At 45.8% G+C, this 17,787-nt stretch overlaps 1 protein-coding gene across 2 annotated transcripts in view; it reads left to right on the top strand.

Annotated features, from left to right (window-relative positions):
- ATP6V1G3 (ATPase H+ transporting V1 subunit G3) overlaps nucleotides 1-17,787 on the top strand; it is a 32,936-nt gene that overhangs the window by 4,082 nt on the left and 11,067 nt on the right. The window contains exon 2 of one of the 2 annotated variants that reach the window (XM_083620368.1): nucleotides 8,694-8,810. In XM_083620368.1, the coding sequence (XP_083476494.1) occupies nucleotides 8,729-8,810 (82 nt within the window). In that variant the 5' untranslated portion in view covers nucleotides 8,694-8,728. Of the gene's footprint in view, nucleotides 1-8,413; nucleotides 8,811-17,787 lie in introns of those variants that run through there. The other variant, XM_083620367.1, reaches the window with a different exon arrangement.

Here is a 17,787-nt window from a genome sequence, read left to right as displayed (position 1 = left end):
AGGCACAGCCAATCCACACCCCTCAACCAACCAAACCATAAACCAATGCCTAACCGCAACCTTACAAGTTGTGACGATTTGCTACGCAGTAGGCAAAAACCAAATGGCCCCAGCCAATCAGCCAGATGGACAAAATTCCTACCGGGCCCCTGCCCCAAGAGCAGACGACCCCATGACAGGCATAGCAAGGTCAAAGTGAACAACCCTAATTCTAGGGAGGGGGGGACGGGCAATCCGATGCACGGGTGAAAAGAGGAAGCCCTAGCCTCGTGCAAGGAGTTTTAGCATTTCTGGCTGTCAATCAACAAATGGCAACATCAACTTCTTCCCAACAACAAGGGAAGCCCCAATCACATCAGTGGCCAATGATCAATTAGCCCGCCCCCAACTTTGGAGTGTCCTGGCAGTCCCCACCGCAACACGTGCTCTCCATGAAGGAGAACGCGCTATACATCGCCTCTTGGGATATAATAGGGCACCAGTTTCCTCCACACCCTGTGATAATCCCAATCAGCGTTGTTTCCATTCTGCTGCAGTTTGTCTTCTACCAAACACTATGCTATTCGTCTTGCTGTTGACTGTGGCAGCACTACAGAGTTTACATAATTACAATGCCAGTGTGTTATTCCACTCCATTTATTTCAATGCAAGGGAGATGCAGTGCAAACAGAGGGAGAATTTAATCAAGGAAGTATCATTTGCAGACTGAAAGCAACAACAACAGTGAATACCACTTATATTTGCTGGATTGACTTCTCTTCTGGACGTGGGGTGAATAGGCTAACATTGGCAGTTTCTGCTTCCATTTCTGTTTTTATTGGAATTCTTCAACAACCCTAATTACTTCAGAAAACCTGAGATTGGCGAGTTATCCTGTTAGCTCATTCTAAAATATTATTTAAGGCAGGTTTACAACCACCTGCATTAGGAGCCGAGACTTGGAAGAGGGAAGAATATCATCATCAAAGTTAAAGAGTAAGGTTCCCTTCAGGGCAAATGCATGTAATTGAAAGATCTTCCATTTGAAGACTTGCCATGGAGAAGAGTCAATGGGGTTTCGTTTAATTTTGCAGAAATTTCAAGTGCTACCATTGTGCAGTCTTTTTTTATGAGGAATTACTTTGTCATAGGCACAAAGCTTCCTTTAAATATAGATGTAATCTTTTGAGCTTTTCAAAGCAACCCATTTCCCTTTGTGAGACTTCCATTATCACCTGTCATGCCCTGTATGAGAAAAGATTTAATATCCATGATTGCTGCTACCTTTGACTGCTAAGGCAGAGCAATGCAAATACTAATGATGTTCCAAAATGGTTATGCAGCACAGACAAAAGATTCATGGGTGACACATAGGTGGATAGTGTCATTAAGCCAGTTAGTCACTAGGTGGCACTGGACTCAGAGGAGTGGATGGGCTCTGGGTAGAATCAGGATGTTCCTACTACAGTTCTCTTCTTGTCAGTTTTTCCTATCAGATTGCATTATTATTATTATTATTATTATTATTATTATTATTATTATTATTTTGAAAGGATGTACAAAAGGGTCATATACACAGTTCTCCTAAGATATGAGTACCAGCTGCAGTTTCTGAACCATCTTCAAAGGCAGTCCCATATATGAGGAATTGCAGCAATTACTGAGCACCATGAAACGGACCCCCCCCCATTTCACCACCTGTGAATTTTGGGTGCAACTGCAGATCCAGTTTTAATATTCCTTAAAATTATTTTAATAAGAAAGCAATGCAATTGATCCTTCCAGTTCTCCTTTTCTTAGCCCAATGTTTCCTTCATCCGCTAATAAGAACTAAAAAAAAAATAAATAGTTTCATCCAGTATGAAAGCAAGCAAAAATAGTTTCCTAACCAATGTTCAAAAATTCTCTTTTCTGAGCTCCTCCTTAACTGTTAGAAAATGTCGATCCTCTCCCTGGAGAATATTTGGCAAATTTCATCACCCACAAATGATGCATTCTGAGAAACAATTTTAATTAGCCCTACATTTTAGTGGGGCTAGATTGGAGGCCGAGCAATCCAAACTCCCTTTGTGCCAGGCTGGGTGGGTGTCTGTCTGCCCAGCCCTGCCAGCCTCCCACTGGCTTCTGCCCACAGAGTGATGCCAGCGTTACTCTGCTGGTGAGGAGGTTCCCCTTCTGCCCACTGAACATACAGGTAAGCAGAAGTGTTGCCCAAATGATTATCCAGGGTGAGCCTCCACCTGCTCATCACTTTAGTGTTGTGGGTTAAGCCACAGAGCCTAGGGTTTGCCAATCAGAAGGTTGGTGGTTCAAATCCCCGCGATGGGGTGAGCTCCCGTTGCTCTGTCCCAGCTCCTGCCAACCTAGCAGTTCAAAAGTATACCAGTGCAAGTAGATGAATAGGTACCGCACCTGAGGCATTTTTGTTGGGGATTGTAGGAAAAGACCTGCCAAAAAAGTTGAAAAACATCTTCATGTATGCGACAACGGCCGCGAGAGTTCTGGTAGCACCAGCATGGAAGACTGAAGAAACCCCAACTAAAGAATCATGGCAAGAAAAATTGATGGACTATGCAGAACTGGCAAAACTGACATATATGCTATGGGACAAGGATAACTGTGACTTTAAGGATGAATGTGAACCCTTTACAAAGTATCTGAAGACGCAACAAAGCAAACTGTGTGGGTTTTGTGTGGGAGGGGAGAGGGAGGGAAAATGGGGGGGAACAAGGATGATATGTTTTTGGATAATATGTCTTGTTATAATTTTGAATTTAAAAAAATTAAAAGAAAAAAGAAAAAAACATAAATAGGTACCGCTGCAGCAGGAAGGTAAACAGCATTTCCGTGTGCTGCTCTGGTTCGCCAGAAGCAGATTAGTCATGCTGGCCACATGACCCAGAAGCTGTACGCTGGCTCCCTCGGCCAATAAAGCGAGATGAGCATCGCAACCCCAGAGTCATCCGCGACTAGACTTAATGGTCAGGGGTCCCTTTACCCTTTACCTCTGCCCACAGGGAAATGATATTTATTTCCCTTTCCTCCTCCTGTGCTGTCCCCCCCCCCCTTGAGCTATCCTTCCTCACAGCTTCAGTACCTTCAACCTCCCATCCCCACTCCCCAAGCTTATGATGTTCTGGAGTCTGCCCTCAATGTTCAGCTGTTTGTTTGGTTTCTCTTTTAGCAATACTTATTACAGGTCAATTTGCAATAACATCTACACCCAGAGAGACAAACAAACACACACACACTTTCTTGGAAACACTGCAGTTTTTGCCAAGCACAGCTTTTCTGTCTATTGAAACTTTTTTATTATTATACTGTAACTATCAACTTTTATATTAAATGGCAGTAAGGTCCCACAAGGCCAATGATATGCTGGTTGTTTGTTAAAGTCACCATCTGGTGGGCGAACCCTGCTGCAAGTGAATTTCATTTAGTAAGAATAAAAAGGCAGCGCTGAAATTTCAATTTCGTTGCACAAACTGCTGTTCTCCCTATGCTGGGAGCTGCAAAATCAGATCCAGCCTTATCGTGTCTCTCACATTTGGGATACTGTCGGTCCCACCTCAACAATCTTACAACTATTGTATGCCCCTCACAGATCTAGAGTCTACCCAAAAGAGCAGAGCAATTTTAACCCCTGATTTCAGCATATCAAGCTATGGAAGTACCTTAACTAGGCTGATATCACTGTGACGCAGAAACAGAGAGAGAGAGATGTAGTTATATCTGCTTTGTGTGTACATAAAGCACTGTAAGGCAGAGACACAAACGGCAAGGTCAGCCAATCCAGTGCCCTTCAGATATTGTTAGACTCCACTTCCCATCAGCTTGCATGGCCTACGACCAAGGATGAGGGGCGCTGTAGTCCCACAAAATCTGGAGGGCATCATGTCTCTTAGCTATGCACCGAACTGTTATTGTGCTTGTGTGGAAGAAGAAGAGGAGGAGTAGTTTGGATTTGATATCCCGCCTTTCACTCCCTTTAAGGAGTCCCAAAGTGGCTAACCATCTCCTTTCCCTTCCTCCCCCACAACAAACACTCTGTGAGGTGAGTGAGGCTGAGAGACTTCAGAGAAGTGTGACTGGCCCAAGGTCATCCAGCAGCTGCATGTGGAGGAGCAGGGAAGTGAACCCGGTTCACCAGATTACAACTGGACCTTCCTGAGAGTTTCAGCTTTCCTTATACAGTGGACGCTCGGGTTGCAAACATTATCCATGCGGGATGCACGTTCGCAACCCACAGTGTTCACAACCCGCAGCAGTGCGTCTGCACACGCACGGGTTGCGATTTGGCGCTTCTGTGTATGCGCAAAGCGTGATTTAGTGCTTCTGCGCATGCACGACCGCCAAAACCCAGAAGTAACCCATTCCAGTACTTCTGGGTTTCGGTGGTCCGTAACCCCAAAAAAACGCAACCTGAAGCGTCTGTAACCCGAGGTATGACTGTACTGGTTTTGTCAAGGAAAGCACGGCAATGTAAAATATACCCATATCTCTGCTACTAACTAGGGAGAACTGTCCATGCTTGTAGATTTAGGATGGTAATGGGGGAAGCACTTGTGGTCTAATTAGGTTAGATATGGCCCTTCTGCAAATGACCCCAGAAATCCTCAAAGGTATCATACTCAAATGGAAATTCAAAATGAACGCAACAACCCTGTATAGCTCATGTAAAAGAGGGAAATAGGGAGACTCCTACAGTGACAAAGCTAACACTTCATCTCCAGCTCTGATCGAATCCAGAGCTAGAGGCAAATGCAAGGCTTTCTAAGGGTACTGTTTCCTAGGAGGTGGGCTTTCATCCACTGACGTTCTTTGCCAAGCATCCAAGAAAGTGATTTCGTCGCACCACTGTAAGGGTAAGGGTGATAAGGAAATGTCTTGCACATTCCAGAGAAGGAAGTCTGGAAACCTGAAACCCTGCTTTGCAACAACAAACCAGTGCAACTGTGTTCAGATCTGCAAGTGCATTCATATTTGAAACACACAGGGACTGGGGCATTTTTCAAGGCATGCTATCAAATCCCAAGCCTTGCACCTCCTGGCAACATCTTTTTGATAGCCAATCCTGCTCTTCAGTTCATTGCCCTAAGTCTTCCAGGCCTCTTGCCATGGTGGTGGCATCCACAGCTCACAGGGACTCCAAAGTCAAGTTCCTATCAACAGTGATGTTCCCACTCTTGTGGGAATGGCAAGGAACGCAGGCCTCCCCTCTGCAACCTTCCTGCGACCGTGGCGGCATTATAGGACACTGTTGTACTGCCAGGCTTCCTTAGCACTGACCTGAAGGGGAGAGGGTGGAGTAGCGTGTTGCTCCCTTGTGGTCGCTGCAATCTACAGCCTCTATGTTTCCCTTCCACCACCCAGATGCTGAGAGAAAAGACTATAAAGGCCTCAGAGGAGCTCAGCCCCATGCTAAGAAACACAAAAGAATTTTTTCTTCCAAGAATCAAACAGGATGTGGTTAGAAGTTAAAGTGAGAAAAAGCCTCTGCGAATAGGAGGAGAAACAGGACGCAGTAGGAGTCCGGTGTTGCAGAAAAGCAGCCTTAGTCGATGTGAAACTTCGAGACTTTTGCATTTCTGAGGTTCATACCTTTATCTGTTTGAAGAAGTTCTCTTGGTTAAAACAATAGCGATGGTTGGCCTCGTTTTGATAGCATTAAACACACACACACACACACACACACACACACACACACATGCAGGTGTTTGCACAACCTTTTTCTTTTGGCTTTGATAACTTGCACTCAAAACAAAAAGAAAGCACATACAAACACCCCCCTCAGCTGGCATCCTGTTGTTTTGACCCATTCATCGTTGTATGAAGTCTGAACTGTTGCATCTGTATTTGGAACAAAGGCTGCCTCTACTAACGACTGCCAATTTATGAACTTGCTAATGCAGCACACCTGCAAATTACTTAAGACCTGATAAGGCTGTGGTGGTTTCAGAGTGAAAGACTCACTTCCATTTGCCTGCCTGTCCCTAGACTTGACATCTGAGGTGCATAAGTCCTGGTAAAGTATCTGCCACTTTTCAGACATGCCGGATGGGAATTAGTTAAAGAGCTCTTGGTGCTTCACTTGTGTGTGGTCAGGAAATGGCTGTGGTGCATAATAAGAGGAACCTGCCGTTGTGATCTGGAGTTCTGGTTATATGGGAATTCCTTGAGGGGGTCAGGCTAAACCCCTGGGCGGTACTGGTCAGCAATTGACTGGGAAAATATGCAAAGTGGCTATTCTCCCGTTTTAGGCTTTCATTTTCTCTTTTACATTTTTATCCCCAAGGGAGGTAACTGGGAGGGCCGCATTCTGCTGTATAAACCATTTTCTCCAGCTGGCCTGCACTTCCCCTTTTTCTATCATAAAATGCGGCCTTTGTTATTTTTTAAAGAAATGTGACAGTAAGTCCTCCAAAAATAGAGGCTGCTGTGTGGTCTCTCGCGTCTGTGAGAGTCGCAGGATCCAGACCTCTGAGGGAGGCCCTGGCCTTGCTTGACAGCTTTGCAGTGGTGTTCTTGGTCTCTTGGCAAAAGGTCTCGCTGCTGAGGTGCATGTGTCATAGCTGTCAACCGTCCCTTATTTGGCAGGAAACTCCCTTATCCCAGCTCTGTGTTCCGCTGCTGTCCCTTATTGATGATGTCCCGAGTTGCTGTGTCTCCATCTCTCCCTTTTCCCCCTCAGGGGCGCGTCATGAGGAGATGGGCGGCAGCAGGTGGGCAGGCAGCCCCTCTCTTGCGAGACTTCCGCCGCGCTGCCAAGGGAAGCTGGAGGCAGCAGCAGTGGCAGCGGCGGCTGAGGAGGCGGCCTGAGGGAGGAGGAAGAGGAGGGGATGGGGAGGGCGGCGCTTCAGTGGCTGCCGCGGCGCCACAACCGCCTTATGCTGGGCTCGCGGGCGGCATGGGCAAGAGTCTCTCTCCCTCCCCCCCTCTCTCGGGCGGGGAAGGGCTGATGGAACTCCTCGCGCCAGGACAACGGCAGCCCCGACGTGCTGCTTTGCATACCCTCCAACCAGTGCAGCATCTTAATGTAGTGATTTCCCCCTCTGCATCCCTTTCATAGCTCTATCTTTATAAATCATTTGTCCATCCATAGTTCAAATTTTTACTACAAGTTTTCTGTCAATCCTACCAATGTATGTAACTCTTTACAATAGCTTTTCAACTAAATTATACTTTCCCCATTCTTTATTAAAGAGGTCCTCTTCCTGGTTTCTAATTCTGCCTGTAAGCATTGCCATCTCAATGTCATTCATCAGTTTTGTCTGCCACTCTTCTTTGGTCGGGGTTCTAGACCCGTAGGATTATCTAGTCCAACCCCCTGCAAAACACAGTCAGTGGCAGCGAAAGCAGCATGGCTCCATCAGTGCCATATTTCTGTATAAGCTAAGTCAATATCCCTTATTTTGGCTGCTGATCCTTTATTTTCGAGGCTGCTGGTCCCTTATTTTCAAATCTGTAAGTTGACAGCTATGGCATGAGTTCTCACCTAGCATGGAAGAACGAAGGCCTCTAAGAGGAGGCACCACATGCATGGGTCACCCATGAAGCTGACTTGTCTGACTTGTCCTTCTTCTTTTACAGTGTTTTATAATGATGTGATTCATGCATTGCACGCATCGAAGAACCTCAGGCATTGAGTCCAGGCCTTGCTCTCTGGTCCCCCCCCCCACTCCCCAAGCCATGCTCCCGCCTCAGCCACAATGCTCTTTCACAGACCATGTTTCACACCCTTTTCCTGTGGTTTGGCCTGGCAGGAGAGGGTCAATTCACACCCCCTTGTCCCTAGTATATATATTTTTATTTATTTGTTGTCTCTGAACCTCAGGGGAAAAAATGTGACTGTGGGGATAGCCTGAAATATGTGACGGGCAATTATGCCACCACAGAGCACATTTTGTAACCCCCACATCCCAGGAATCACTTTGTAGGTGATGGCATTTCACATCTTTCACATAAATTCTACTTTAGGCAGGGTTTTGGTCAGCCCTCCTCAGTGCGGTGCTCTTCGGATGTTTTGCGCTATAAGTCCCATCATCTGCCCCTGCCAGCACAACATCTGGATGGCACGAAGTCTAGATAGTAGCAGTGCTTGGCATGTTGCCACTGGTTCTGGCACAGAAAGGTAGATTCAACACATGCAGCAAATATAGGATAACACTGATGGGGGTTGAATTTGTTTAAAATCTAAGGGTACTTCTAGACAATCAGTGTTCCCTGAGCATTCATCCTAATATGCTTGTGCAGAGCTTATGTGATATTGTGTCATGTTAATGTCATCCTGTGCTTTCCAGTGGTTTCACCTTATTGCAAAAAAAAAAAAAGTCTGATCTCTTGGGGAAGCGGGTTCATTGCACAATCAAGGAACCGGCTGTACTTGTATTACCAGAATTTGCTGGTGTGTTAATTTCCCACTTGAAAATAGCAATGGTCTGAAAGTGTCCTGGGATCTGCTGGTACTCTAATTACTTTTGCTCTTAAAAGAAAAAAAGGTCCACAAATATTATGGACAAACACAGGCACCAGATTTTCAAAACATTTCCGTGATCCTGTATAAACCAGAGGAGAAAAGAACTGGTCTGCGCGTCTCCCTTACAGCCACCTCCCAGAGCATGAATCTCGCTTCAGCAGGCTTGGGCAGGGCAAAGTGAATCCTCTTAATGTTGACACAACAAGACACGGCATAAAGTCCCCTTCCTCTTTCCCAGTCACCACACAGCACCTCTGAAATCAAGGAGTCAGAATGACGAGCCAGTCTCAGGGAATTCAACAGCTTTTGCAGGCTGAAAAACGTGCCAAGGACAAGCTTGAGGAAGCCAAAAAAAGTAAGTTGTGCAGCCCCTGGGCTGACTGCATTTCTTTGATGAATGTCAATGGAAAAAGCACAGGAATTTTTATTTAATGTATTTTTTTTTTAGCTTTAAATAATTCATTTACACATAAAGAGGCATAGGCAGAAAGGCATAACAAATCTATCCGTTTAGCATAAATTATACCAAGTGAGTAACTAAATTTGTAGTATTGTTATAAGTAAAGTTATTTCCTCGTCATATTATTCCTGTAGATTACTTCCAACACATATTTTATATCATTCTGATCATTTGTTTTCTCATTCCAGTAGCAAATTAACTTATACCGACAATTCACAGATTTTTATTTTTGCCCACATATTCTTCCTGTCATTTCTTATAATAGTTTGCCGTATGTATATTAGTCCAATATATATATATATATACACACACACACACACACACACACACACACACACACACACACACAAATATATATTCTAGTCCTCAAATGATGGGTTATTTTTGTTCCAACTAATGGCCACTAATATTTGCACTGTAACTAACATATTTCCCATGTTTATTTTTATATTGGATCAATATTAACCCAAAATTAACCCATATTGTGTTTTAATTTGTTGGAAGCCGCCCAGAAAGACTGGGGTAACCCAGTCACATGGGTGGCATATAAATGTTGTTTTTGTTGTTGTTCCAATCCACCCAAGAACAAAACTGTGGGCTTTTCCAATTGCCCTCAGTTGCATTGATCACATTAATACAGAATAGCTTTGCTACTTTACATTCCCACCCAAATGTGGTTAAAATCTTGACATCTTGCTTCTTTCTCCAGATTGCCTGTATTACAGTAGCTAGTACATTTTTCTTCACTTATAAGGAGTATGTAGTCATAAATATAAAATCATATGCCTTTTTGTTTTGCAGCAACATCTGTAGAATAAGCATAGGAATTCTGGCGCTAGTTTATCTTTACTCAACATTTTAACTTCTGCTTCCATTTCTCTCTTAAACTCTTTCTCCTTACTGTCTTGGGACATATCTGAGGCTGGGCCTTCAACCAATGAAATTGGCTTCAAGTCCATGAAATGAGAGTTTTGCTTGCAGTGTTTTTTGTGTGTGGTGTGGCTTTTTTAACCCATTCAGAGCTATGCTCCTTCTCCCTTCATTCACTTGCATTAAGTACTACTGTAGTTGACCGTAACCCACTTGCGGCCTTGGTTGGACTCCCAAGTCCCATCTTCCTCAACCAGCATGGCCAGCGATGATGGGAGCTGTAGTCCAACAACACAGGGCTGGGTGTCTGCATTGAACCAAAGGCAAACTCTTCTGGAAGCACTGCGGACGCCATCTTGGTAGTCAAGAAAACCCCACAATTAATTGGTAGCTGTTATAGCAACGAGCTCATGTATATTTATATTCACTTGCTTTGAAAATTGGCTTGCTTTGATACTATCCTTATATGGGGGCTTGGGGTGCTGAGCTCTGAGTCCAGAAAGGGGAACTATCTGTAAGATCTGGGTATTTGCCACCTATGCCCTCACCTGGTCAGGCGGAGAGATGGGAAATCCAGGCCAAAGTGGTGTATGCTGCTTTGTGTATAAAGAATGCATGAATGTTTGCTTGGGTGCAGATAAGCCATCTTCTTGCTGCTGCATCCATCCTGCGTCAGTAAACCCTGGGGGACCTGGCAGGCTGATTTGCTGTAAGTCTACACCTTTCCTTCATAAGGCACTAGAACTGATCACTCTGGTGTTTTGGATCTCCTTCTTTGGTATCCCTGCACCCAGCCACTCCCACAAGCCCTCCTTTGGACCAGCAGTTCAGAACAGTGTCGCACAGGTTGGCCATCTCCACTGCAGTTGGTACGGTTGACTCAGTTGGATTAACCAGATTAGCTGCAGACCACTCACCCGAACGGGCGAGATGGTTTGCGAACTGCTTATACAGCCCCAGAGGTTTTTATGTTGCATTGTGGCCTGCAGAGTGTGTACAATCCAGAATTGCTTCCTCTCTGAGTGCTGGGCTTTTAATTAGTAACCTGCAGACCTGTGGCACCCACCTCCATAAGCCCTTCCTTCAGAAAGCACCAGTTCCGAGGCAATCTGTTCCAGCCGGTTGCAGTCCGCCCTTGTTGGTGCTGGATTCAGTTGTCAAGCAAAACATTGAGCTTGCCCTTTCTCAACAGAGAAGGGCCTGACATGTTAAACTGGAAAACATGACCTTCGTTTTCTTGCAAAGAGATTGTTGTGTGTTGAGTTTTTACAAGCTTCACCGATTGCTGCTTTTCTGTTCTGGGGAAGGAGGCAAGAAAAGGTATTTCTGAAGCCTCTTTTAAAGGCTTATGATCTTGCTGTTCAGCTAAGAGCTAGTAGATTGGAGGAAAGTTGGGATATGAACGCCATGCTAAACATGTAATACTAACAGGCCAGGGAGGCCAAGTCATAGTAATAACAACAACTTATTATTTGTACCCTGCCCAACTGACTGGGTTGCCCCAGCCACTCTGTGCAGCTTCCAAGATATATAAGAACATAATAAAGCATTAAACCTTAAGAAGCTCCCCCATACAGGGCTGCCGTCAGATGCCCTCTCAAGGTTATGTAGTTACTCATCTCCTTGACATCCTTCCCTTATCTAATTTGGGTTGCACTGTGAGTAAGCCATGAGACCTTGTGCGCAGGCCAGTGGGACATCCCTGCTGGCCTGTCATTGTGGAGTCAGCTCCCAGATGGCTCATACCTTCCATCAAACCAAAGCACTAGGATATTCCAGTGAACAGAACAGGCCGAACCATTCCCCACTGGTTCTGTTGTTCACTAGCACCGCCTCCTCCCTACCCACTAGTGCTGTTATCTTCTCTAACTGGGTCAATCCTCAGGCACCTAGTGGTGTGTGCTTCTGCCACATGGAGGATGAAAAGGAGGAGGCAATAGCAAACAACGTGTGGATGCAGAGGTACTTGGTGATCATTGGGGCCAGCAGGAAGGAGAAAGGCTTTAGAGGCTTCAGCCAGCATCGATGTTGCTGGCATAGCTATCAATGCAAGCTTGAAGTTTAGATCACATCTGGAGAACACACGCGGAGATATATTTTGATTTTATGTCCACAGACCCGAAGAGGGGATTTGTTGAGCTAAATGCAGCTTTCCCCTCAAATTTTATGCCCAAACTGACAACACTGCAGGCCCCAGATTGCATCCACATTAGATATATGTAAAAAAAAACCTCTTATGCTTGTGGGTCGAGAGCCAGTGTGGTGTAGTGGTTAAGAGCGGTAGACTCGTAATCTGGTGAACCAGCTTCGCTTCCTCGCTCCTCCACATGCAGCTGCTGGGTGACCTTGGGCTAGTCACACTTCTCTGAAGTCTCTCAGCCCCACTCACCTCACAGAGTGTTTGTTGTGGGGGAGGAAGGGAAAGGAGAATGTTAGCTGCTTTGAGACTCCTTCGGGTAGTGATAAAGCTCCAAACTCTTCTTCTTCTTCCTTCCTTCCTAGATTGAGATCCTGCTGTTACATTTCTTCTCCATCATTCCCAGAGCTTTCTCCTAGTAATATGGTAAAGCAATACATTGTGATCTGCGCTCTCAGAGAATGTGTGCAAACGCAGTGTATACATGAAGCTTCCATGCTTCCGCATTGCTTTGTCCCACACTTTTGCAGTAATGTTCAGAAACCTCCACCATAGTGACAGGACTGGTCATATAGGCCCTTCCCAGCCAATCAATGCCTAGCAGGAAGAGAGGACAAGATCAGCCCAAAGGAAGCCACCCTATTGCCAGCAGTGTAGGATTAAGTGAGGCAACTCCTGTGCAACGTTGTTAAGGGATTTTTCTCACCCATTCAACACGTTAGCAGAAACTATGATTGGGTGGGAAAGGCAAGCTTGAATTGTCCCACATACACGGGTGCTTAATTGACACACACGCTCCCAACTAATGGGGTAGCAGTCCCTTCCCACAATGTGGGTTTATGTGATGGGGACTGCTATACCTCATTATTGGGCTTCTACCCTGACACTAGGGGACGCGGGTGGCGCTGTGGGTTAAACCACAGAGCCTAGGGCTTGCTGATCAGAAGGTCGCGGTTCGAATCCCCATGACGGGGTGAGGTCCTGTTGCTCAGTCCCTGCTCCTGCCAACCTAGCAGTTCGAAAGCACGAAGTGCAAGTGGATAAATAGGTACCGCTCCAGCGGGAAGCTAAACGGTGTTTCCGTGCACTGCTCTGGTTCGCCAGAAGCAGCTTAGGCATGCTGGCCACATGACCCAGGAGCTGTACGCGAGCTCCCTCAGCCAGTAAAGCGAGATGAGCGCCGCAACCCCAGAGTCATCAGTCAGGGGTCCCTTTACCTTTACCTTTTCCCCAGACACTAGTGATTGGAGTATTTGTGTGAACTTATTCCTGTGGGGCAAAATATTCTACCCTCTGTGTGTACCTAGATAAGGAAAAGGGAGGAGGAACCCTGGAAGAAAACTATTCTGTTGTTAGAAATGTATTGACTACATGATTATTATTTTTTGCATGATTGTAATATATAGAGCAATCATCATCTGGCATTCAGCCTACTCACTTTCACCTATTGCCATATTAAAGCTCAGAAGGCACTGAACCTAAATTCATATCTCTGCCACCACCTCTTGTGTGATGAGATCTACACATCTGGTATGAATCAAACGTCTGCTATATCCCGACCCTTGATGTCAGCTGTGTCCTTGAGTGACCAAACAACAGGCCCTTGTTTGTGCCGCTTAGTGCGTAAAAGAAAAGGTTAATGTGATCCAAACCTTTCATTAATTTTCGCTTTGCCTTGTGTAAAACAGCAGGTTTAGATCTAGGTCCTGTCATGAGACGCAATCAGGTGTAACACAGCCCAAGCCAGAGAGAGACAGTGGTTGAATCCATCCACAGCGCTGCAGTGCCGCTGCCAATTTACTCACAGTGTCCAAATTCAGTGAAATAAGAAACAGCAGGTCGCTGGTGTGACTGGACCAATGGCCGTGTGGGAAACCTTAGAGGCTGCCGTGCTAGCATGACATCCAGAACTTCGTAATATACACACCGTGCGTCAAGCACACCTTTTTTCATTTTGCAGGGTTAAAAACGGAAGCAATGTCATGAGACTACAGCTGAGAGTGCCCAGCGCTGCTTCAGTAGTTTATTAGACAATGTCGAAATGACTTATTTCTCTTAATATTTTTGAGGTGTTTTAAGAGGTCACATACTGAGGCCCCATCAAAATGGTCAAAGACTTAAGGCCTAGATTAGATGTGATGTTACAGCACATAAAGCACTTGTCTCTTTCGGCAAACCATGAATCTTTGCACCATGTGCAAAAGGCATTTCCCATAATCAGTGGTGTAGCGTGGGGGAAGGGGTGCTGTGGCCCCGGGGCAGAATGCTGAGGGGGCGCAACCCAGTGCCCCCATGATGGATTCCCTCACCGAGGCCACGTGACGGCCACCTTCCAAAGATGTGAGTTGCTCCTGGGCCAGGCCTTTGGGGCTGTGGCAGCGCCTTCTTCTCCTCACAGAGAAAGGATGCCCACCAAGCAGAGCCAGGACTAATCCTAGGCCTGCTGTGGCTACAGCACTGCTGGGATGCCACTAGGCCAACTAAGGAGTGCCAGGTGCTGCTTTCACTGGGAGCTCACCAAGCTGAGTGGGCAAATGCGGCAACCAGCAGGTGACCTCCGTGAGGAGCAACCACCACAGGGGCACAGCGAATGACCGCAAGGAGGTTAGGGGATGCAATCCTTGCCTTGCCCCGGGGGCTCCCAATGCATGCTATGCCATTGCCCATAATAGTGTCTCTTCTAGGCCCATGAAATGCACTCTGAAAATTTGTCTCCTATATTAAGTCTGAGGCGTGTTTCCACTGATTGTATGAATGATGAATAGCTTTATGTCATGATAATATTCACATCCACCTCCTTCTGTTCCCATTCCTTGGTGTGACTCTGGTTATCTTACTTCCTTCTCTGAAACCAGAAGCTTTTAAATCTCAAGGGAAAAGATAGCATATTCTCTCCGATTCTACAGCTTGCCATGGCCCCACAGCAGCCAGCTTGTGTTATGCCGCATTACCACGTAGCAAAACGTCTATGTCCAATAAGAACACACTGCCCTCATATTGAGCTTTGATAGATAGCATGAGCCTGAATCAAAATGTTTGATTTCAGGCATCATGAAGCATTTGCAGTGAGTCAGCCCAACTTCCAGGCCAGCGGCTGCTGGAGGCTTCGGCACAGTTGCTGAGCACATAGAAGCTCAGTCATATTCAATGAATGTTAACCCTGGGAAAACATGCACTTCGGGCTCTTTGCAGAGGGGGGGAGGGTGGAATAACTCTTTAAAATAGTTTGTGCCCATCTGTACATAATGCGAGAGATCACCCTAACATATAGAGTCTGGCAACTGCAATTAAATAACATGGGGTAGGCAGAAGAATGGGCATCCCAGAAGTTGAAACGATATTCAATAAATCCACATGGTTCCTTGCCAGATTGTTTCTGCACTGGCGAGGCTTTGTATAATCACACTTGATCTCTCTTTGAATCCTGCAATAAGCAGAGTCAGCAAGACAAATGCCCGTAAATCGACTCAAGGCCTCCAAAGGTTTTCCTTTCGTTTGGTGTTCCCCGCAGCTTAAATCTACTCACAGAGAGGCAGGTACTGACATGGGACTGCGCTGCCCACCGAGCGGATAATTTACCGCTGGATCAGTCAGTTCCATCCAGAGTCGTCTCAAGTCGCAGAACCACGGACAAGACTAGTTTTTCCAAGCGTCATCTTCATCGCTGTGCCGTGCCCAGAGGAGTTCCATTGCTACGTGTCACTTCCAATACAGCTTCACATGGGCGCTGCAACCTCATGCAATCCAATGTGGCGTGGCAAGCCAGAGAAAAACAGGGTGGGGGTGCGCAATTGCCTCGAGTCTAAAAACTAAGCATTCATCAAATGTGGCTTTGTTAGGGTCTGAGTCTGATCCTTCTTACAGTGCTTCCACCCTCCTGATATTCGCCAAGAAACCCTGAGAGTTACACCAGTGGAACAGATACAGAAATGAAAGGCTGCCATTTCTCATAAGATTCTTGTAGACAAGAAACAGCATTGTGTGTGAGGTGATTTCAGTGAGCTGGGCTCAGATAACAGAATGGCTTTCCTCTGGATACAGGGGAGAATTCCAATATCAGAGGCAGGATGATTGAGTGCGGCTGGAAGGAGGAGAAGCTGTACTCCAGCTCTAACATATTTCAGACCCTCCAAGAGTCCCTGTTTTCCAGGGACAGTCCCAGATTTACAGAAGCCATCTCGGTTTCTGGTTTGATCCCGGAATGCCCCGCTTTTCCTTAGGACGTCCCTGTTTTCATTGGAGTAATGTTGGAGGGTATGGAGATATGTGACTCCCGAGCCAAGGAGGTAAGTAACTAACTATACAACCTTTAGAAGACATCTGAAGGCAACCCTGTATAGGGAAGTTTTATAATGTTTAATGTTTGATTATTATTTTTATTTTGGAAGCCGTCCAGAGTGGCTGGGGCAACCCAGTCAGATGGGTGGGGTTTAAATAGTATTATAATATAGTTGTAGTGTAGTATAGTATAGTCTAATAATAATAATAATAATAATAATAATAATAAAAAAAAAATAGAATAGGATGTCACTATTTTCATCAGATAAATGTTAGAGGGTATGCATATTTTCAATCATTGGAAGGCTAAGAGCATGGGTAGGCAAACTAAGGCCCAGGGGTCATATCCAGCCCAATTGCCTTCTAAATCCGGCCCACGGCCTACTCATTCTACATGAGTAGAATGTGTCCTTTTATTTAAAATGCATCTCTGGATTATTTGTGGGGCATAGGAATTCGTTCATTACCCCCCCAAAAAAATATAGTCCGGCCCCCCCACAAGGTCTGAGGGACAGTGGACCGGCCCCCTGCTGAAGAAGTTTGCTGACCCCTGGCTAAGAGGATGAAGTCTTTAAAACAGATAAAAAATTGGGCTTTGGAAGTCAAACCTCCCAATAAGAGATAAACCTGCTAGAAGGCAATTTTAATGTGTTGTCGAAAATATATAAGATGCTGTTGGAATGGGGAACAAAAAATGAACAAGTGAAATCTTCAATGATACATTGGGCAGTGGGTATTGGTAATAATATTGAGATAAGTGCATGGGAGAAATTGTGGTATAATGATACAAAATAACTTTTTAATGCACATATATCCACATGCATACATGCACACATAAAAAGGAAAGTGATCCGTTTTGGCAGATGGGGCAGTATCCTGCTAACTTCAGTCTCAACTCAGCCAGCACCACCTGCCTCTCTTTTTATTTACATCCGGTCCAGAGAAACGGCCCTGGCTGTCAGCGCCCTCCTCCTTAGTTTCTGTGTTGTACCGTATTGTTTGCTCTCTAAGACGCCCTTTTTCCCCTCCTAAAAAGTAAGGGGAACTGTGTGTGCAACTTATGGAGTGAATGCAGGCTGCGCGGCTATCCCAGAAGCTAGAACAGCTAGAGGGAGTGCTGCGCAGTGTTCCCTCTAGCTGTTCTAGCTTCTGGCTTAGCTGCGCGAAGCCTCTGCAGGGCACAGGAAGCCTTCACCCCCATGCCCTGCAAAGGCTTCGCGGGGCTATCCCTGGCTTTTCCAGGAGGTGCACAGCTTTGTCCCTTCCCCCATGTCCCAGAAAAGCCCCCAAGAGCCACACTTCCTTTAAAGAGCTGCGCGGAGTGTGTGTGAGGCTCTTGGGGGCTTTTCCCTGAGGTCACCTTGAAGCTGCAGCGGCAACAGTTTCACCCCCAGTAATCTGGTAGCAATCCTGTGGCAATATTTACGTTCCCTTTCATCAATAGCTGGACTATTGTACTAGCAGGATTCACTTTGTACCCTCTAAGTATTTGAAGCAGCCAAGAAGGCTGCGGGGAATCAAAGGCTGTCTTGGAATCAATATATGCTGCCGAGAGATTGTGCTTTCCCATTTACGAGTTCACCAAGA

This window comes from Podarcis filfolensis, assembly GCF_964270895.1.
Source record: "Podarcis filfolensis genome assembly, chromosome: 6".
Lineage (NCBI taxonomy): Eukaryota > Metazoa > Chordata > Lepidosauria > Squamata > Lacertidae > Podarcis > Podarcis filfolensis.
Note: the sequence above shows the minus strand (reverse complement) of the source record. Positions and strands in the feature narration are given on the sequence as shown.